At 51.5% G+C, this 22344-nt stretch overlaps 1 protein-coding gene across 1 annotated transcript in view; it reads left to right on the forward strand.

The window, feature by feature from the left end:
* The first annotated feature begins 2577 nt into the window (after positions 1–2577).
* MICOS10 (mitochondrial contact site and cristae organizing system subunit 10) overlaps positions 2578–22344 on the forward strand; it is a 63036-nt gene continuing 43269 nt past the window's right edge. Inside the window, exon 1 of the mRNA XM_088466275.1 lies at positions 2578–2760. Coding sequence (XP_088322401.1) covers positions 2697–2760 — 64 coding nt within the window. The 5' untranslated portion in view covers positions 2578–2696. The remainder of the gene's footprint in view (positions 2761–22344) is intronic.

The raw sequence follows: 22344 nt of genomic DNA on the forward strand, positions 1-22344 counted from the left end.
ATACATTGCTGACATTGGGGTGTCACTAAGGACTGTGATCTGGAGAGGACACATATACATTGGTGACATTGGTGAGTCACTAAGGAGTGTGAACTGGACAGGACACATATACATTGGTGACATTGGTGAGTCACTGAGGACTGTGATCTGGACAGGACACATATACATTGGTGATATTGGTGACATTGGTGAGTCACTAAGGACTGTGATCTGGACAGGACACATATACATTGGATTGGTGAGTCACTAAGGACTGTGATCTGGACAGGACACATATACATTGGTGACATTGGTGAGTCACTAAGGAGTGTGATCTGGACAGGACACATATACATTGGTGATATTGGTGAGTCACTAAGGAGTGTGATCTGGACAGGACACATATACATTGGTGACATTGGTGAGTCACTAAGGAGTGTGAACTGGACAGGACACATATACATTGGATTGGTGAGTCACTAAGGACTGTGATCTGGCCAGGACACATATATATTGGTGACATTGGTGAGTCCCTAAGGACTGTGATCTGGACAGGACACATATACATTGGTGACATTGGTGAGTCACTAAGGACTGTGATCTGGACAGGACACATATACATTGCTGACATTGGGGTGTCACTAAGGACTGTGATCTGGAGAGGACACATATACATTGGTGACATTGGTGAGTCACTAAGGAGTGTGAACTGGACAGGACACATATACATTGGTGACATTGGTGAGTCACTGAGGACTGTGATCTGGACAGGACACATATACATTGGTGATATTGGTGACATTGGTGAGTCACTAAGGACTGTGATCTGGACAGGACACATATACATTGGATTGGTGAGTCACTAAGGACTGTGATCTGGACAGGACACATATACATTGGTGACATTGGTGAGTCACTAAGGAGTGTGATCTGGACAGGACACATATACATTGGTGATATTGGTGAGTCACTAAGGAGTGTGATCTGGACAGGACACATATACATTGGTGACATTGGTGAGTCACTAAGGAGTGTGAACTGGACAGGACACATATACATTGGATTGGTGAGTCACTAAGGACTGTGATCTGGCCAGGACACATATATATTGGTGACATTGGTGAGTCCCTAAGGACTGTGATCTGGACAGGACACATATACATTGGTGACATTGGTGAGTCACTAAGGACTGTGATCTGGACAGGACACATATACATTGCTGACATTGGGGTGTCACTAAGGACTGTGATCTGGAGAGGACACATATACATTGGTGACATTGGTGAGTCACTAAGGACTGTGATCTGGACAGGACACATATACATTGCTGACATTGGGGTGTCACTAAGGACTGTGATCTGGAGAGGACACATATACATTGGTGACATTGGTGAGTCACTAAGGAGTGTGAACTGGACAGGACACATATACATTGGTGACATTGGTGAGTCACTGAGGACTGTGATCTGGACAGGACACATATACATTGGTGATATTGGTGACATTGGTGAGTCACTAAGGACTGTGATCTGGACAGGACACATATACATTGGATTGGTGAGTCACTAAGGACTGTGATCTGGACAGGACACATATACATTGGTGACATTGGTGAGTCACTAAGGAGTGTGATCTGGACAGGACACATATACATTGGTGATATTGGTGAGTCACTAAGGAGTGTGATCTGGACAGGACACATATACATTGGTGACATTGGTGAGTCACTAAGGAGTGTGAACTGGACAGGACACATATACATTGGATTGGTGAGTCACTAAGGACTGTGATCTGGACAGGACACATATACATTGGTGACATTGGTGAGTCACTAAGGACTGTGATCTGGACAGGACACATATACATTGCTGACATTGGGGTGTCACTAAGGACTGTGATCTGGACAGGACACATATACATTGGTGACATTGGTGAGTCACTAAGGACTGTGATCTGGACAGGACACATATACATTGGTGACATTGGTGAGTCACTGAGGACTGTGAACTGGACAGGACACATATACATTGGTGACATTGGTGAGTCACTAAGGACTGTGATGTGGACAGGACACATATACATTGCTGACATTGGGGTGTCACTAAGGACTGTGATCTGGACAGGACACATATACATTGGTGACATTGGTGAGTCACTAAGGACTGTGATCTGGACAGGACACATATATATTGGTGACATTGGTGAGTCCCTAAGGACTGTGATCTGGACAGGACACATATACATTGGTGACATTGGTGAGTCACTAAGGACTGTGATCTGGACAGGACACATATACATTGGTGACATTGGTGAGTCACTGAGGACTGTGAACTGGACAGGACACATATACATTGGTGACATTGGTGAGTCACTAAGGACTGTGATCTGGACAGGACACATATACATTGCTGACATTGGGGTGTCACTAAGGACTGTGATCTGGACAGGACACATATACATTGGATTGGTGAGTGCTGTCTCTGCAGCCCAATGACCATTTGTCGCTTGTAAATAAAGTTCAATGCAAGTTTCAAGGTCAAAACCACGTGGTTGCGCCGTTGCTCGGAGGTAACCTTGGCGACCAGAGCGAGAAGCCTGGGCTCTCTCGCCCTCTCGCGAGTCTTGGGCTCCACCCAGCGCGGCGCACCTTATGATCTCGCGAGACTTGGCGCTGCAGCTTCCCCCGGCCTCTGCTCCTGCTGCTGCTCTAGGTGAAGATGTCGGAGTCCGAGCCCGGCAGGAAGTGGGACCGGTGCCTGGCAGATGCCACCGTCAAATTCGGTAACGTCCAGCAGAGCTTCCCCTGAGTACTGGGTGTCACGTGTCTGTCATGTGACCCTGTGCCCATTGCACAGCATGACCTCTCACTGGTACACATGTAACATGTCACATGTATGTAGTGCAACATGACCAACATGTAGTGTATGTAGTGCAACTGGTACACATGCATGTCGTGCAACATGACCTCTCACTGGTACACATGTAACATGTCACATGTATGTATGTAGCATTGCACCTGGCTGGCTGACCTCTGTCTTGCCTCATTGTAATTGACCCATAGCCCCTCCCCTGCCCCACACCCGCCCACTGAAATGTCTATATTATATAATGTGCTGTTCAGTGCAACTCTGCACAATGAGCTTTTCCTATGGAAGTCGCTCTTTAACACCGTCCTCCCTGGGTCCCATGGCGTAGAGCGCTTCCCCGTGAAGCCAGTTGTGCATGTGACCCCACAATAGGGCATTGGCGCAACCGTCTTCGTCTAGGTACACACTTGTCTTACAGGGGTCTTCAACCTTGGCCCTCCAGCTGCTGTGGAACTACACATCCCAGCATGCACTGCCATAGTTTTAGCTTGCTGTTATATAAAATTGGGGGCAGTGCATGCTGGGATGTGTAGTTCTACAGCAGCTGGAGGGCCAAGGTTGAAGACCCCTTGATATAGCGTTCCTTTGGACAACGAGCAATATATCATCAGTACATCGGTGGGTGTGTGCACCTGATGTGTCTGTGAGCGATGCCATTCACATACACGTCAGGTTGGCCCTGCAGCACAGTCGATACCGATATATCATCCAGATATATTTGCACCTCTGGCTGTGTGTGGGGGGTGACCCGCTGACCGGCCGTACACTGGCTGCAGGACCCAATGACACTGAGCCATCACAGTTGTGATGTCTGGCCAGACATACCGAGTGGCTGATATATAGCTTACCAAATCAGCCACTGCGTCCCTCCGCTCCAGTGTGTACCCAGCATTACACTTCGGTGTGGATTACAGAGTAACTTGCAGCTTGGCAGAATTGCGTAGGGATGACCATCAGTGGTCTGACACTGACCGTAATTAGTTTTACCATAATTTTATGTTCGCATTGGCTGCGGAGATGCGGTATCGGACAGCCGGCCTGGACTGCGCTTGCGCGATCAGGAGCCACCAATGATGCCTGCCTACTGTTATAAATTACAGATGGCCATCTACCCTGCTTTACAGAAATGTTCTGTGTGGGTTTGAAGAGTACCCAGGAGCAGGATCATGATGTCACTGCAGCTCAAATAACTGCATTCTCACTCAAATAACTGCATTTTAACTTTTTTAACCTGTTAGATCTTATTAGTGCACTTGTAAAATGTGGTTATGGGGAAGTGGGATGTCAGGGTAACACTGAAGTTAAATCACTGTACTTTGTGTTTTATGTCTGAATATTGCCACGTTTTTTTTATTAGTAGTCCTGTAAATTATGATGCTGTAAGTTTTAGGTGTCCCTTCTCCCTTGTAGACCGTTCTACAAATACAGGTAATAATTTTGTGCCTATACATTTGCGATGTGGTCATGATGTACGATTTCCCCTGAACTCTCCCCCGGCAGTTCCCCGGCAGTCCTACACACGATTTGTAGTGTTCCCTCTAGCTCCGGCGGCAGGCAGGGCGCCGGAGCTAGAGAGGACAATCTTGTGCGCGCGCCCGAAAAGGGGGCGTGGTTATGAAAAGGGGGCGTGTCTATAAGACGCGTCCCCTTTTCGTCATACTTGGGGGCGTGCCTGGCGCTTACGGACATGCCGGGCAGCCCCCAAGCGCTGTAGAAAGGGAGAATAGATGCCGGGCGCATGCGCCCGGCGTCTATTCTCCGGCGGTGACCGGGTCACCGCATGTTTGTCCACCCGCGGGACACTGCGTCCCGCGGGTGAGAACGGCTCCCGCAGGCTGTTAGGGCAGGGCGCTTTTTGCCCTCCAGAAGGAGGGCAGGGCGCCGCGCCCCACTAAAACAGCCTAGCGGGAACACTATATTTGGAGTAAAAAATATCCAATCTGACTTGAGATCTATCATGCATCCAGTGCATTGTCTCCCAGATTGGCAGATCTGAAGATGCGATGTGCGACCAGCGGGGACGCGCATCGTGATCGTGAGTGGGGGCTCACGATTTGACCATTTTTTACACGATCTGTCGTTCCAATGTGTCGGAATCGGCCAGATCGTGTATAAATCTCCATGTGTGTAGGCACCTTAACTCTATAGCTGTTTTAGATGATAGTGCATTGAGAACTGGAGTTCCAATACCTCCTTATGTTTCCTGGCAGCATGTAATTGCGACGATCGGAAGGTCTGGTACAGTAATGCGAAGCAAAACTATGTGTGCCAGGATTTGGGGGGAGATGAGAGGCCTCAGATGGTGATGCGCAATTGATGAAAAATGTGGCTGATGTATCGTGCAAAAGATTGTATAGTCCCCAGTTTCTGAGAAGCTCTATGTGTACATACCTGCGCACTGTCCTGCTTTCAGGGCACTGCGCCTTCTGGCTGGCAGTTGAGAGGGTATACAGTCGAGAAGCCGGCGGACCTAATCCCGACAGCCGGCTCCCCGACTGCTTTATCCCAGCGAGAGTTAAATGACAGGTGTCTAAATCTAGACTCCTATCATTTTACCGACACATGAGACCGGCGCCCAGCATCCCGATTGAAGTGATGCCGAGCGTGGACAGCCGCGGGGGGAGGGAGGGTTAGGTTTAGGGCTCCTGGGGGGGACTTGGGGTTAGGCTCCCCCCCCGGGAGGTTAGGGTCAGGCTAGGGGGAGGGAGGGTTAGGGTTAGGCACCCCCCCGGGGGACTTAGGTTTAGGTGGCGGGGAAGGGGGGAGTTAGGTTTAGGCACTTAGAGGGGGGATTAGGGTTAGGCACTGGGGGGGAAGGTTAGGGTTAGGTACCCCTAAGGAGGGTTAGGGTTAGGGGAGGGAATTAGGTTAGTGAATACTTACCTTAGGGACGATCGGGATTTTCACCCATGTCGGGCAGCCGCTGTTGGGATTCCAACCACCGGACTTGCGTCTGGCGGTAAATCATACCGATTCCGTTGAGAGGTACAGCACAGATTGTTCTTGGGAAGTGTGTGTGTGTGTGTGTGTGTGTTGGGGGAATCAGCCGACCCTGCATCTCAGAAGCACTGGTGATGCTGTTTGGAGGTTTGAGGCCATATATTTTTTTTTACATATTTTAATATATATCAACGATGAAGTATTACTGAGCTGAATAATATATTTGAAAAAGAGGTGGGCTATTAGCATTCCTACAGCTGTTGTTGAACTACAAATCCCAGCATGCCTTGCAATTTTAGCATGGCTATATAGCAAAACTGTCAGGGCATGCTGGGATGTGTAGTTCTACAAAAGCTGGGGGACCACTTATTGCCCACCCCGAAGTTATACTGTAACATCAGCCACAAAGGTTAATTTGCAAAGTCGTGACCTGTGGGCTGGCAATGTTTCTTCATGCCCGAAAGATCGTTTCAAATGCGAAGCCTGACCGGGGCCTGTGGGAACGCCGCGTGGTCATTAGTCTGTGTTCCGTTTTTACAGGTTGGTGGATTCGCTGGAAAATACCCAGTGGTTACTATATGACCATTCTATTAATATCCAGTTTATGATCACACTAGTCCCTGTCTCTTTATTAATTTTATATACTAAAGTCCTTCACCATATGCCTGATTTGTGCCTACGCCTGGGGGAACAGGGCAGTTTTTTATTACATTTGGCACTGTCCTGTGTTTTAAAGCTTTTTTTTTTTATTATATTGATTAAATTCGCCTTCAAATACACTTTTTTTTACTGAAGTGCAGAATGCCTCCCATATCAATGTCGCAATGATGCCCCATCCCCAGGACCTAAGACGGGCTAAAGAATTCAAGTATTTTTGCAGGGATAAAAAATATGTACAGTCCCGCAATATAAGGGGAACGTCCTGTACTCTGTAAGTACCCCAACAATCCATTTCATTGTATTAAGCCCATCCTGTAACATTAAATCCTGTTTCTGGGCTTCAGGGCACAACTAGATGAGTTTGTGTCTAATCCATGCTTAGAAAGGAATGCCCCCCATCATCCAGTACGATATTTCCACCCCTAATTGAGCTGCAAATCTCAGCGCTTGCTTTTGAAATCGGACACAATTGCAGTCAAGTAAGCATGTGATCTAACAAAAGAGCGTAGGCGTTGCGGGTTTACACTTTTGTGTAAAATTCCCTTCTGGAGTAACTGACTGCTTGGCTGACTTGCAGTGCAGAAATGCTCTCTGTGGGTTCTGTGATTATTACACAGGAACAGGATCAGTGATGTCACTGCAGCTCAAATAACTGCGTTCTCACCTTTGTATCGGCTCAGATCTCATTAGGACATATGCAGAAATGTGCTATGAGCTCCGGCTGTCTGTAATCAGAGGAAGATAATGCTCTACTTGTGTTTAACAGAACTGCAGTGGTATGTCGGGGTAACACCGAACAGTCTATTTTATAGCTAACATTCTTATGTTTTTGATTTAGTAGTTATTTACATCATGACGTTATAAAATTTGAGTGCCAGTCTATGAATGCTAATAATAATACAGCATATTGTCCCCTTAGAAGTGATCCTTAGAAGATACAGTAGTGTATAGAGAACCGGAACGCCTACAGTTCATCCGGAAAGTATTCACAATGCTTCACTCTTTCCACATTTTGTTATGTTACAGCCTTATTCCAAAATGGAACAAATTCATTTCTACATCAGGGTCCATAGGGTTTCACAGGATACCTTGGGGTATAGGTGATGACGTCAGGCATCGGGCACCATAGAGTTAAGTTTTCAGCCTCCCAGGATGCACTAGGGTCCCCCTCCTATACCCCGCCCCCGAGCCAAGGCATCTCAGTTCCGTTTGTTGCCCGGCCAGAGTCGGATGCACCTGTTAGAGGGGGCTAAGAATAGCCCCTGAAGTTTTCTTCAATGGAGCTGTGGCTGCACATCTGGAAGTACAGCATGGACAGTCAGTCCTGACGTCCATGCTGTCTTACGTACACCAACGCCGGTACCGATCCGGGGATGCTGGTAAGCATCTGGGGTCACAGCTAGCGGTGACCCCAGATGTTTGGGACCATGGCCGGATCCAAGGGGGCAGCAGGTAAGCAGCGGGGTCCTGCGGTGGGTCACTGCTGAAACATGGTCTAGAGTCCCCAGGCAGGGGGCTCCCTGGGGACTGGCTGCAGCGTGGAGCCAGGTACCCAACCTGCACTTCCACTACCCCCCTGGGACAGCGGACCGCGGCTGAGCGGTAGCGCTGCGGCGTCCCAGGGGTTAATTGCATGCCAGGGGAGCCCGCCTTCCCTGTAGCACAGCCGGTGCCTCCCCCGCTGCACACAGCCCTCTCTGCACTGTGCTGACTGGCCCTGTGGCAGCGCTCCTCCCCCAGGCCGGCCTCCCCTATGCTCCTTGGTGGCCATCTTTACAAGCACATGGTGAACGCTGCTGGAAGCTTGGAAGCGGTGGCATCGCGGTCTGGGTCCCCCGGAATACCTCTCCTCCGTTTGGTTCAGGTCTGTGTATGCAGCGCTGTGTCCTTACCAGGCTCTGAGTCTGTGTAGTTAATTATCAGCGCTGTTAGTGCAGGAATTGATTTTCTTTGCATTGTGTGTGACTTCTGCTAGCGCTGCTGCCTGTACTTTCATTTTCTTCTGTCAGCCATTTCACTGTCCCTGATCTTTTTCTGCTAAAGCCCTTGCGGTGCGGTGATTCCAGGGTGGTCTCACACTATACGAGTATCAGTGAGAGGGGTCACATACTTACCATTATGTCTGAGAGTGACTTTGCTCTCCAGCTTTTGTGTACTACGTGCAAGGTACCTATAGCGGAGGGGGAAGGTAGTGCCGAGGGGCTATGTCGGCAGTGTTATTTAGTGGCGCGGCCAATTACTGTCATAGCCCCGGTACAGGAGCCGCCCTGGGCTTGTTTCGCCAAAGCGCTTACAACCCTCGTGGGCCAGTTAGCTCCGCAGCCTGCGTTCTCACAGATGGGTTTGTCCCAGCAGTCGGTGGTGTCGCCACCCATGCAGGGTTTCCCGAGGCAATTGATGGTACCCCACAGTCTCCCTATTTCCCCTCCCCAGGTCTCTCAGGAGCCCGCGTGGGTTAATTCACTGACAAGTTCTGTACAGCACTTGTCGGACGTGTTACAAGGGGAGTCTGTGTTGAGGCCGCATAAACGGTCGGTGGCGTCTCTGTCTGCTCCTTATGAGGATGACGACGTGACGTCTGATGATGGGGAGATTCTGGATCTTTCTGACCAGGAACCTCTCCGTACTAAAGAATCGGACACTAGGTCTAAGGTGTATATTCCTGGACTTATTCGGGCAGTCCGCACAGCTTTAGTGATTGAGGATGAAAATCCTCCGGTGTCAATATCTAAATATGCCTTTTTTAAGGATATTAAGAGTGACGCCACTGTGTTTCCTCTTTCGGGTCAGTTAGTGGACCATTTAGAGGAGGCGTGGAAACATCCGGGCAAACGTTATCAGCCTCAGAGGCGCTTGGCGGTGGCTTATCCGTTTGCGGATAATTATTTTTCTAAGTGGGAATCCCCTCCACAGGTGGATTCCCATGTGACACGCCTAGTCCGCAGTGCCACATTGCCCATGCCCTCCATGTCTTCCTTGAAGGATGCTACGGACCGTAAGGTAGAGATTTGCCTAAAGTCCGTTTATTCCCTTCCGGGGGGGGCAGCGCGGCCAGCCATGGCCATTTGCTGGGTTGCCAGAGCTATGAAGCGCTGGGCTGATAATTTGGAGGCGTCTTTCGATTCCGACTGTTCAGCTGAACAGACCGAGTTGATAGGCAATCTCCGGGACTCGGCCACTTATATCAATGAGGCGGCCTTGGATATCAGTACCCTGGCGTCTCGGATTTCTTCGGATGCTCGTCGCACCTTATGGTTGCGATCTTGGAAGGTGGACACTGATTCCAAGAAGGGCTTGGAAGCTTTGCCTTTCAATGGAGAAGTCCTCTTTTGTCCGGATCTGGACAAAATCGTAGCCACGCTGGCGGCAGCCAAATCGGCATGTTTCTACTTCAGGGTCCATAGGGTATCCACAGGATACCTTGGGGTATAGGTGTGACGTCAGTCGCAGGGCACCAAAGAGTTAAGCTTTCAGCCTCCCAGGATGCACTAGGTCCCCCTCCTATACCCCGCCCCCGGGCCAAGGCACCTCAGTTTAGTTTGGTGCCCGGCCGGAGTCGGGTGCACCTGTTGGAGTGGGGGCTAGAAGAGCCCCTGAAGCTTATTCTTCATGCAGCTGTGGCTGCACAACTGGATGAACAGCATGGACAGTCAGTCCTGACGTCCATGCTGTCTTCCCTACACCCCGCCGGTACCAGAACGCCGGTACTGATCCGGGGATGCTGGTGGGCGTCTGGGGTCACAGCTAGCGGTGACCCCAGATGCTCCGGACCATGGCCGGATTCAAGGGGGACAGAGGTAAGCAGCGGGGTCCCGCGGTGGGTCCCCGCTGATCACATGGTCCTAAGTCCCCAGGCAGGGGGCTCCCTGGGGATTGGCTGCAGCGTGGAGCCAGGCGACCAACCTGCGCTTCCACTACCCCCTGGGACAGCGGACCGCAGCAGAGCGGTAGCGCTGCGGCGTCCCAGGGGTTAAATGCATGCCAGGGGAGCGCGCCTTCCCTGTCTCACAGCCGGCGCCTCCCCCGCTGCACACAGCCCTCTCTGCATGCTGCCGACTGGTCCTGTGGCAGCGCTCCTCCCCCAGGCCAGCCTCCTCTCTGCTCCTCGGCGGCCATCTTCTCCAGAACGCATGGTGAACGCTGCTGGAAGCGCTGGACGGAAGCATCGTGGTCTGGGTCCCCCCGCATACCTCTCCTCCGCTGTGGTCAGGTCTGTGTATGCAGCGCTGTGTCCTACCAGGCCCTGTGTCTGTGTAGTTGAGTGATCAGCGCTGTTAGTGCAGGAATTGTTATTTCTCTGCATTGTATGTGACTGTGCTAGCGCTGCTGCCTGTAATCTTTTCTTCATCTAAACTGTCAGCTTTATTACTGTCCCTGTTCTTTCTGCTAAAGCCCTTGCGGTGCGGTGCTGCAGGGTGGTCTCTCGCCTATTTAATACTTAATTGGTGAGAGAGGTCACATACGTGGTGCCATCATGTCTGAAAGTGATTTTCCCCTCCGGCTACAGTGTACCACGTGCAAAGTACCGTTAGCGGAGGGGGAGGGTAGCGCGGAGGGCCTTTGCCGGCAGTGTTTGTCCATGGCGCGGCCTATTACGGTTACAGCACCGGTACAGGAGCCGCCCTGGGCTTGTTTCGCTCAGGCGTTAACAGCTTTAGTGGGCCAGTTAGCTCCGCAGCCCGCGTTTACTCCGATGGGTTTGTCCCAGCAGTCTGTGGTGTCGTCACCCATGCAGGGGTTCCCACGACAATTGGTGGTACCCCACAGTCTCCCTATTTCCCCGCTCCCGGGTTCTCAGGAGCCAGCGTGGGTTAACTCCCTGACGAGTTCTGTACAGCACTTGTCGGATGTGTTGCAAGGGGAGTCTGTGATGCGGTCTCATAAAAGGCCGGTGGCGTCTCTGTCCGCTCCTTATGAGGATGACGAAGGGACGTCTGATGATGGGGAGATTCTAGATCCTTACGATCAGGAACCTCTCCATACTAAGGACGCTGATGCTAAGTCCAAAGTATATATTCCTGGACTTATTCGGGCGGTCCGCACAGCCTTGGTGATTGAGGACGAAGTTCCCCCAGCGGCTAAATCTAAGTATGCCTTTTTCAAAGATGTGAAGGGCGATGCCACAGTCTTTCCTCTTTCGGGTCAGTTGGTGGACCATTTAGAGGAGGCGTGGAAACAACCTGGCAAAAGATACCAGCCGCAGAGACGCCTGGCGGTGGCTTATCCGTTCGCGGATAATTATTTTGCGAAGTGGGAATCCCCTCCACAGGTGGATTCTCACGTGACCCGTCTTGTCCGTAGTGCCACATTGCCGATGCCATCCATATCCTCCCTTAAGGATGCTACGGACCGCAAGGTAGAAATCTGCCTGAAGTCCGCTTATTCCCTTGCAGGGGGGGCAGCACGGCCGGCTATGGCCATTTGCTGGGTTGCCAGAGCGATGGAGCGCTGGGCGGATTCATTAGAGGCTTCTTTTGAATCCGACTGTCCGGCCGATCAGGCGGAGTTGATTGGCAATCTCCGTGATTCGGCCACCTACATCAACGAAGCGGCTCTAGACATTAGTACTCTGGTGTCTAGAATTTCTTCAGCAGCGGTAGCTGCTCGTCGCACCTTGTGGCTGCGATCCTGGAAGGCGGACGCAGATTCCAAGAAAGGTCTGGAAGCGTTGCCGTTTACCGGAGAAGTTCTCTTCGGTCCGGATCTGGATAAGATTGTGGCCACGCTGGCGGCAGCCAAATCTGCCTGTCTCCCGTCGGCCGCTGCTCCTTCTGGTTCGGGACCATCGTCCTTTCGGTCATCTAGGGCCCAGGGCAGGCCCAAACCACAGTCGTTTCCTCGACAGGCTGGCCCTAAGAAATCGGTCAAGCCCCGGAAGCAGGCATGGAGTACCAGACGTCCGGCCCCCAAGCCAGATGACAAGCCTGCGGCCTGACGGTCCGGGCCTCCCTTTGGGGGATCCCAGGGTGGGAGGCCGCCTGCTACAGTTCGCCCAGTGTTGGTCGACCACTACGACAGACACTTGGGTTCTGGAGGTGGTTTCTCACGGATACGCCCTCTCCTTCCGGCACAGACCCCCGGCTCGCTTCTTCACCACGGGTCTCCCATCAGACCGGAACAAGGCTACGGAGCTGCGGAAGGTATTGCACACTATGCTCCAGGCTGGAGTTATAGTGGCGGTTCCATTCTCCCAGAGGGGCCAGGGTTTCTATTCAAATCTATTTTTGGTACAGAAACCCAATGGGTCATATCGTCCGATTCTCAACCTCAAAGCACTCAACAAGTCTTTGCGGGTCCCGAAGTTTCGGATGGAGACCCTACGGTCCATCATTCTGGCGCTGGAACCTGGGGACTACTTGGTGTCATTGGACATACAGGACGCTTACCTGCATGTCCCTATTCTTTGGCGCCATCAACAGTTCCTCAGGTTCGCAATCAGCAGCGACCACTTCCAGTTTCGGGCGTTACCTTTTGGCCTGGCAACAGCACCACGTGTTTTCACCAAGGTGATGGCGGTCATGGCGGCTTCTCTGCGGCTGCAGGGAGTCCGCATGTTGCCGTATTTGGACGACCTGTTATTGGTGGCAGGATCTCCAGAGCTCCTGTTACGCCACTTGGACCTGACCATTGCACTGCTGCAACGGCACGGCTGGCTAATCAACTGGCAGAAGTCCACTCTAATCCCGTCTCGGAGGATTCTGCATCTTGGAGCCTTATTGGACTCGGGACAGCAAAGGATCTTCGTGACGGAGGACAAGATCTCTGCTTTACAGTCAAGGGTGCGCAGTTGTCTGCACAGCCGCCGGGTGTCCTTACACTCGGCGATGAGGTTACTGGGCTCCATGGTGTCGGTGTTCGACATGGTGGAATACGCCCAGTTTCACTCCAGATCTCTGCAGCACCTGATCCTGTCCAAGTGGAACGGGCTGACTCAGTCTCTGAAGTCCCAGACGATTGTGCTCACCCAGGAGGTTCGCCTGTCCCTTACGTGGTGGTTACAGACGACCCACCTCAACAAGGGACGTCCGTTCTGGGTTCCAAATTGGGTCCTGTTGACAACGGACGCCAGTCTTCGGGGCTGGGGAGCAGTTTCGGGTCCACACTTGTTCCAGGGCAGGTGGACGCCGACAGAAGCGGAGCTTCCAATAAATATCTTGGAACTCCGTGCGGTCTTCAATGCTCTCCAGCAGGCACAGCGGTTTCTCCAGGGTCGCCCGGTGCAGGTCCAGTCGGACAACGCTACCACCGTGGCCTACATAAACAGGCAAGGAGGAACTCGCAGTCGGGCGGCTCTCGTAGAGGTCTCTCAGATCCTGGTTTGGGCGGAGCGCAATCTTCCGGCCATATCAGCGGTCTTCATCCCGGGAGTGCTCAATTGGGAGGCGGACTTTCTAAGTCGCCAGGACGTTCATCCGGGGGAATGGTCCCTGCACCCGGACGTTTTTCAACTACTGGTGGACAGGTGGGGTCTTCCAGAAATCGACCTCATGGCGTCCCGGCACAACAACAAGTTGCCGGTGTACGGGTCTCGCACAAGAGACGAAGGGGCGTCTCTGGTGGATGCTCTGTCCTTCCGGTGGACGTTCCGGTTCGCATACCTGTTCCCTCCGGTCTCCCTTCTTCCACGGGTAATCCGGAAATTCAAACAGGAAGGAGGGACGCTCCTGTTGATAGCTCCCGCGTGGCCCAGACGGCACTGGTTCTCAGACCTTCAGGGTCTGTCCGTGGACATTCCTCTGCGGTTGCCGCTACGACCGGACCTTCTGTCTCAGGGTCCTTGCCTTCACCCGGACCTGACTCGGCTGTCTTTGACGGCGTGGCTGTTGAGACGGCCATGCTGAGGTCCCGGGGGTTTTCCAGCTCTGTGGTGCGTACCATGTTGCGAGCTCGGAAACCGTCTTCCGCGAGGATATACCATCGCGTGTGGCATACGTTCTTCCAGTGGTGTCGACCGAGAGGTTATGCACCGCGGGAGTTTCGTCTGTCTCGGATTCTCGCCTTCCTGCAAGCGGGACTAGATCATGGGCTTCGCCTTGCCTCTTTGAAGGTACAGGTTTCGGCCCTATCTGTCTGGTTTCACCGTAGGATTGCTACAATCCCGGATGTGCGCACCTTTATGCAGGGTGTTCTCCGCATTCAGCCGCCCTTTGTTCCACCTGTGGCGCCTTGGGATTTGGCTGTGGTCCTGAGGGCTCTCCAAGGACCGCTGTTTGAACCACTGGGCTCAGTGGATCTTAAATGGCTAACAGCTAAGACTGTTTTCCTTCTGGCCGTTGCTTCGGCCAGACGTGTTTCTGAGTTAGGGGCTCTTTCTTGTAGACCCCCTTTCTTGGTTTTTTATGGGAACAGGTCAGTGCTCCGCACTCGGCCCGAGTTTCTTCCCAAAGTTGTTTCCCAGTTTCATATTAACGAGGAAATAGTTGTTCCGGCCTTTAACTCACCGGGTCTTTCCGTGGGTGAGGCCTCTTTGGATGTTGTGCGGGCCTTAAGGACTTATGTTGACCGCACTTCTTCGTTTAGGAAGTCGGACGCTTTGTTTGTCCTCTTTGGCTTCCGTAAAAAGGGTTGGCCTGCTTCAAAGCAAACTTTGGCAGCCTGGATCCGTATGGCTATTTCTGAAGCTTATCTTCATGAAGGCCTACCGGTCCCTCCTTCTCTGAAGGCTCATTCCACTAGGTCTGTGGGTCCTTCGTGGGCAGCTCGACGTGGTGCCTCGGCAGTTCAGATCTGCAAGGCTGCTACGTGGTCTTCTGTCCATACCTTCGTGAGGTATTACAGGTTTGACACCTTCGCCTCTCAGGATGCTTCCTTCGGGCGGCGGATTCTCCTTTCTGCACAGGAGCGTCCCCACCCTTAAAGGATACTGCTTTGGGACATCCCCAAGGTATCCTGTGGATACCCTATGGACCCTGAAGTAGAAAATATGAGATATGGTAAGAACTTACCCTTGTTATCTCTATTTCTACGAAGTCCATAGGGTTCCACAGGACTCCCGCCCTGTCGCACCTGTGCTGCAGATGGGCTTTGCTCTGGTCACCGGTTTTCCGTCTCCCTCTGGTGAGAATGTGATTCTTGTATGTGTCCAGATCTTTGTTCTCTCTCTTCCTTCTCCTCCTCCGGCCTATGGCTTGGTAACTAACTGAGGTGCCTTGGCCCGGGGGCGGGGTATAGGAGGGGGACCTAGTGCATCCTGGGAGGCTGAAAGCTTAACTCTTTGGTGCTCTGCGACTGACGTCACACCTATACCCCAAGGTATCCTGTGGAACCCTATGGACTTCGTAGAAATAGAGATAACAAGGGTAAGTTCTTACCATATCTCATATTTTTCCGTCTGCTGCGGTTCCTTCCGGTTCAGGTACGTCGTCCTTTCGGCCTTACAGGGCCCAGGGTAGGCCTAAGATGCAGTCTTTTTCCCAGACAGGCTGGCCCCCAAAAATCGGCCAAGCCCCGGAAACAGGCCTGGAGTACCAGATGTCCGGCCCCTAAGCCCGATGACAAGCCTGCGGCCTGACGGTCCGGGCCTCCCTTTGGGGGATCCCAAAGTGGGAGGCCGCCTGCTGCAGTTCGCCCAGTGTTGGTCGGTTACCTCGACAGACACTTGGGTGCTCGAGGTGGTTTCTCACGGGTACGCCCTCTCCTTTCGGCACAGGCCCCGTCTCGATTCTTCACCACGGGTCTTCCATCAGACCGGAACAAAGCCGTGGAACTGGGGAAGGTTTTGCACACTATGCTCCAGGCTGGAGTTATAGTGCCTGTTCCATTCTCCCAGAGGGGCCAGGGTTTCTATTCCAATCTGTTTTTGGTGCAGAAACCCAGTGGGTCGTATCGTCCGATCCTCAACCTCAAAGCACTCAACAAGTCTTTGTGGGTCCCGAGGTTTTGGATGGAGACCCTATGGTCCTTCATTCTGGCGCTGGAACCTGGGGATTACATTGTGTCATTGGACATACAGGACGCTTACCTGCATGTCCCTATTCTTTTACGCCATCAACAGTTCCTCAGGTTTGCAATCCGCAATGACCACTTTCAGTTCCGGGCGTTACCTTTTGGGCTGGCGACAGCACCACGTGTATTCACCAAGGTGATGGCGGTCATGGCGGCTTCCCTGCAGCTGCATGGAGTCCGCATGTTACCGTACTTGGTCGACCTTCTGTTGGTGGCAGGATCTCCAGAGCTCCTTCTACGCCACTTGGACCTGACCATTGCGGTACTGCAACGGCACGGCTGGTTGATAAACTGGCAGAAGTCCACCCTGATCCCGTCTCAGAGGATTCTGCACCTCGGAGCCTTATTGGACTCATGACAGCAAAGGATCTTTGTGACGGGGGAAAAGATCTCTGCCTTGCAGTTGAGGGTGTGCAGTTGTCTGCAGAATCGCCGTGTGTCTCTGCACTCGGCGATGAGGTTACTGGGCTCCATGTTGTCGGTATTCGACATGGTGGAATATGCCCAGTTTCACTCCAGACCTCTGCAGCAGTTGATCCTGTCCAAATGGAATGGACTGCCTCAGAGTCTAAAATCCCAGACGATGGTGCCCACTCCGGATGTTCGCCTGTCCCTAGCCTGGTGGTTGCAGACGACCCATCTCAACAGGGGTCGTCCGTTCTGGGTGGCGAATTGGGTCCTGTTGACAACGGACGCCAGTCTGCGAGGCTGGGGAGCAGTCACCGGTCCACACTTGTTCCAGGGCAGGTGGACTCGGGCGGAAACAGAGCTTCCAATAAACATCTTGGAGCTCCGCGCGGTATTCAATGCTCTCCAGCAGGCACATCGGGTTCTCTAAGGTCACCCAGTGCAGGTCCAGTCGGACAACGCTACCACCGTGGCCTGCCTACATCTGCAAGGAGGAACCTGAAGACGGGCGGCTCTCGTAGAGGTGTTCCGAATCCTGGTTTGGGCGGAGCGCAATCTCCCGGCCATATCAGCAGTCTTCATCCCGGAGTCCTAAACTGGGAGGCGGACTTTCCCAGTCGCCAGGACGTTCATCCGGGGGAATGGTCTCTGCACCAGGACGTCTTTCAACTTCTGATGGACAGGTGGGGTCTTCCAGAGATCGACCTCATGGCGTCACGGCACAACAACAAGTTGCCGGTGTACGGGTCTGGCACAAGAGACGAAAAGGCGTTTCTGGTGGATGCTCTGTCCGTCCGGTGGACGTTCCGGTTTGCTTATCTGTTTCCTCCGTTTTCCCTTCTTCCACGGGTAATCCGGAAATTCAAACAGGAAGGAGGGACGCTCCTGTTGATAGCTCCCGCGTGGCCCCGGAGGCTCTGGTTCTCAGACCTCCAGGGACTGTCCGTGGACATTCCTCTGCGGTTGCCGTTACGTCTGGACCTCCTGTCACAGGGTCCTTGTCTTCACCCAGACCTGACTCTGCTGTCTTTGACGGCGTGGCTGTTGAGATGGCCATGTTAAGGTCCAGGGGGTTTTCCAGCTCTGTAGTGCAAACCATGCTAAGGGCTTGGAAACCATCCTCTGCAAGGATATACCATCGTGTGTGGCATGCGTTCTTCCAGTGGTGTCGGCCGAGAGGTTATGCTCCTCGGGAGTTCCGGCTGTCTAGAGTATTAGCTTTGCTACAGGCGGGACTGGACCATGGGCTTCGCCTTGCGTCTCTGAAGGTGCAGGTGTCTGCCCTGTCCGTCTGGTTCCATCGCAGGATTGCTGCCATCCCTGATGTGCGGACCTTTATGCAAGGTGTTCTCAGAATTCAGCCACCTTTTGTTCCACCGGTGGCGCTTTGGGATTTAGCTGTTGTCCTGAGGGCTCTCCAGGGACCGCCGTTTGAACCACTGGGCTCAGTGGACCTCAAATGGCTGACAGCTAAAACTGTTTTCCTTCTGGCCATTGCTTCGGCCAGACGTGTTTCTGACTTAGGGGCTCTCTCCTGTAGACCCCCTTTTATGATTTTTCATAGGAACAGGGCGGTGCTGCGCACTTGTCCTGGTTTCCTTCCTAAAGTTGTTTCCAGTTTTCACATCAACGAGGAAATCGTTGTGCCGGCTTTTAACTCACCTGAGCTTTCAGTGGGTGAGGCCACTTTGGATGTTGTGCGGGCCTTAAGGATTTATGTTGACTGCACTTCTTCGTTTAGGAAGTCGGACGCCTTGTTTGTCCTCTACGGCTTCCGTAAAAAGGGTTTGCCTGCTTCAAAGCAGACTTTGGCAGGCTGGATTCGTATGGCCATTTCAGAAGCTTATCTTCATGAAGGCCTTCCGGTTCCTTCCTCTGTGAGGGCTCATTCCACTAGGTCTGTGGGTCCTGCTCGACGTGGTGCCTCTGCAGTCCAGATCTGCAAGGCTGCCACATGGTCCTCAGTCCATATCTTTGTGAGGTATTACGCGTTTGACACCTTTGCCTCTCATGATGCTTCCTTCGGGCGGCGGATTCTCCTTTCAGCACAGGAGCATCCCCACCCTTAAAGGATACTGCTTTGGGACATCCCCAAGGTATCCTGTGGACCCTGATGTAGAAAATAGGAGATATGGTAAGAACTTACCTTTTGTTATCTCTATTTCTACGAAGTCCATAGGGTTCCACAGGACTCCCGCCCTGTCGCACCTGTGCTGCAGATGGGCTTTACTCTGGTCACCGGTTTTTCCGTCTCCCTCTTGTGAGAATGTGATTCTTGTGTGTGTCAAGATCTTTTTTTCTCTCTTCCTTCTCCTCCGGCCTATGGCTTGGTACGTAACTGAGATGCCTTGGCTCGGGGGCGGGGTGTAGGAGGGGGACCCTAGTGCATCCTGGGAGGCTGAAAACTTAACTCTATGGTGCCCTATGCCTGACGTCATCACCTATACCCCAAGGAATCCTGTGGAACCCTGTGGACCTCGTAGAAATAGAGATAACAAAGGTAAGTTCTTACCATATCTCCTATTTTTTGTCCTCAAAATTCTACACACAATACCCCATAATGACAATGTGTAAAAAGTTTTTTTATTTGCAATTTTATATAAAAAAAAAAAAACCCAAAAAAACGAAGAAATCACATGTACATAAGTATTCACAACCTTTGCTCAATACTTTTGATGATGCACCTTTGGCAGCAATTACAGCCTCAAGTCTTTTTGAATATGATGCCACAAGCTTGGCACACCTATCTTTGGGCAGTTTCGCCCATTCCTCTTTGCAGCACCTCTCAAGCGCCATCAGGTTGGATGGGAAGCGTTGGTGCACAGCCATTTTCAGATCTCTCCAGAGATGTTCAATCGGATTCAAGTCTGGGCTCTGGCTGGGCCACTCAAGGACATTCACAGAGTTGTCCTGAAGCCACTCCGTTGATATCTTCACAGTGTGCTTAGGGTCGTTGTCCTGCTGAAAGAAGAACCATCGCCCCAGTCGAAGGTCAAGAGCGCTCTGGAGCAGGTTTTCATCCAGGATGTCTCTGTACATTGCTACATTCATCTTTCCCTCTATGCCGACTAGTCTCCCAGTTCCTGCCACTGAAAAACATTCCCACAGCATGATGCTGCCACCACCATGCTTCACTGTAGGGATAGTATTGGCCTGGTGATGAGCTGTGCCTGGTTTCCTCCAAACCTAACGTCTGGCATTCACACCAAAGAGTTCAATCTTTGTCTCTCATGGTCTGAGAGTCCTTCAGGTGCATTTTGGCAAACTCCAGGCAGGCTGCCATGTGCTTGTTACTAAGGAGTGGCTTCCGTCTGGCCACTCTACCATACAGGCCTGATTGGTGGATTGCTGCAGAGATGGTTGTCCTTCTGGAAGGTTCTCCTCTCTCCACAGTGGAATGCTGTAGCTCTGACAGAGTGACCATCGGGTTCTTGATCACCTCCCTGACTAGGGCCCTTCTCCCCCGATCGCTCAGTTTGGATCTAGGAAGAGTGCTGGTGGTTCTGAACTTCTTCCATTTACGGATGATGGAGGCCACTGTGCTCATTGGGACCTTCAAAGCAGCAGATATTTTTCTGTACCCTTCCCCAGATTTGTGCCTCGAGATAATCCTGTCTCGGGGGTCTACAGACAATTCCTTGGACTTCATGCTTGGTTTGTGCTCTGACATGCACTGTCAAGTGTGGGACCTTATATAGACAGGTGTATGCCTTTCAAAATCATGTCCAATCAACTGATTTTACCACAGTTAAGCTGTAGGAACATCTCAAGGATGATCAGTGGAAACAGGATGCAGCTGAGCTCAATTTTGAGCTTCATGGCAAAGGCCGTGAATACTTATGTACATGTGATTTCTTAATGTTTTTTTTTTCATTAAATTTGTAAATATCTCAAAAAAAAAACTTTTTACACGTTGTCATTATGGGCTATTGCGCGAATAATTTTTCGACAAAAATTAATTTATTAAAATTTGGAATAAGGCTGTAACATAACAAAATGTGGAAAAAGTGACGTGCTGTGATTAATTTCAGGATGCACTGTATATAGCCTTATCTCCTGGCTGTGGCTCATTGTAGCTATAGGAAGTTCTGGTACAGTAATGTGAAGCAAAACTGCTCATGCCAGGATTTGGGGGAGATCAAAGGCCCCAGGTGGTGATGTGCAATTGCCGAAAAATGTTTTTCCATTTAACAGCATGCGCAGACATTAAAGGCAGCCACACATCCGAGTGATGGGTTTGTGTTTATGGATTCTTTATTTACATAGCGCCAATCCCCCATTAGGACTCAAAGCACTGAACATTACTGCAGAAGGTGTGACTCAGCTTAGGGTACACACAGCTGTGCTATGTAATCAGACGTGTCCCTGCCCCATTAGAGCTAACATGCTACATTCTCTCACACATCTATAAACATATATATATGTAATATTTTATTCTATCCAATTCAGACGGCACTCCCATACATGTTAACACTGTTCCTGATGCCGTCCGTAGGTACCTGCAGCAATGTAGAGCCCAAAATATACAAAGCAATGACTGCAGTACTCAGTATAATAAATAGATTCGAGCGCAGGTCGTAATTCCAATACCAACGTTACAATACTCTTTAATGTATCGTCATCAGGGTACACAAGCTAGTTAACCCTGATGATGGTACCTTAAAGAGCTTTGAAACTGTATCAGAATTATGATCTGCGCTTGAACCCATAATGAGCGCCGGACCTAGAGCAAGGGCACTTCTGCGCCGAAAAGGGGCGTCCCCTTTTCGTCACTTTTGGGGGCGTGCCCAGCACTTATGGACATGCTGGGCAGCCCCCAAGAGCCGCGGTCACTGTGAATGGATGCCGGCGGTGACTGCTGCTATATGTGGCATCAAGACGTTGCCGGGTAGGGGCCTTCTCAATAATAAAATGTTTTAAACTCTGACCTTATAATGCTTTGAAATAACATTGTATATATTCTCCTCTTATTATTAGAGGCCCAGTCGTCTGATTATTAAAAAAATGCAAAGTCTGTAGGATCTGGTCCTTTATATACAGCTCCCAGATACTGTTCCCACTTGCAGGCTCCCAAAGTGCTGGGTGGTGCACCCGTAATAAACAGCCTGGGGAGAACATTGCTTTCTAGCACTATATACTGCTGCACCTTTGTATAATGCCCACATGTACCCTCGTGTTCATATATGTATCTGTAAATCTTGCTCTGCTACTAGCCAGTGCCTCCCCAGCTATTTACCTCACCGCACGTCACTGTGTACCCCCTAGGCTGTTCTTGCAGGGCGCAGCGCTGTGCCTAATTTTAAAGTGGCAAAATGCGCCCTATCTTATAGTGGCAGCCTGCCCTGTGCCAGCCGTAGTGTCCCGCGGGAGGAAAAAGTTGGGGTTTCCTATCGCTGCCGGGTGAATAGATGCCGTGCGGGACGTAGTCAGGAAATCGACGGGCGAAATCCCGACCACCGGCTTCCTGACTGTTAAATACCGGCATGGGACTAGGCGTCGAAAGCTTGATGCCCATCATTATCCACCTTCCTAAATCCTGACACCC

The sequence above is a fragment of the Taudactylus pleione genome, unplaced genomic scaffold (assembly GCF_031769625.1).
Source record: "Taudactylus pleione unplaced genomic scaffold, aTauple2 ptg002751l, whole genome shotgun sequence".
Lineage (NCBI taxonomy): Eukaryota > Metazoa > Chordata > Amphibia > Anura > Myobatrachidae > Taudactylus > Taudactylus pleione.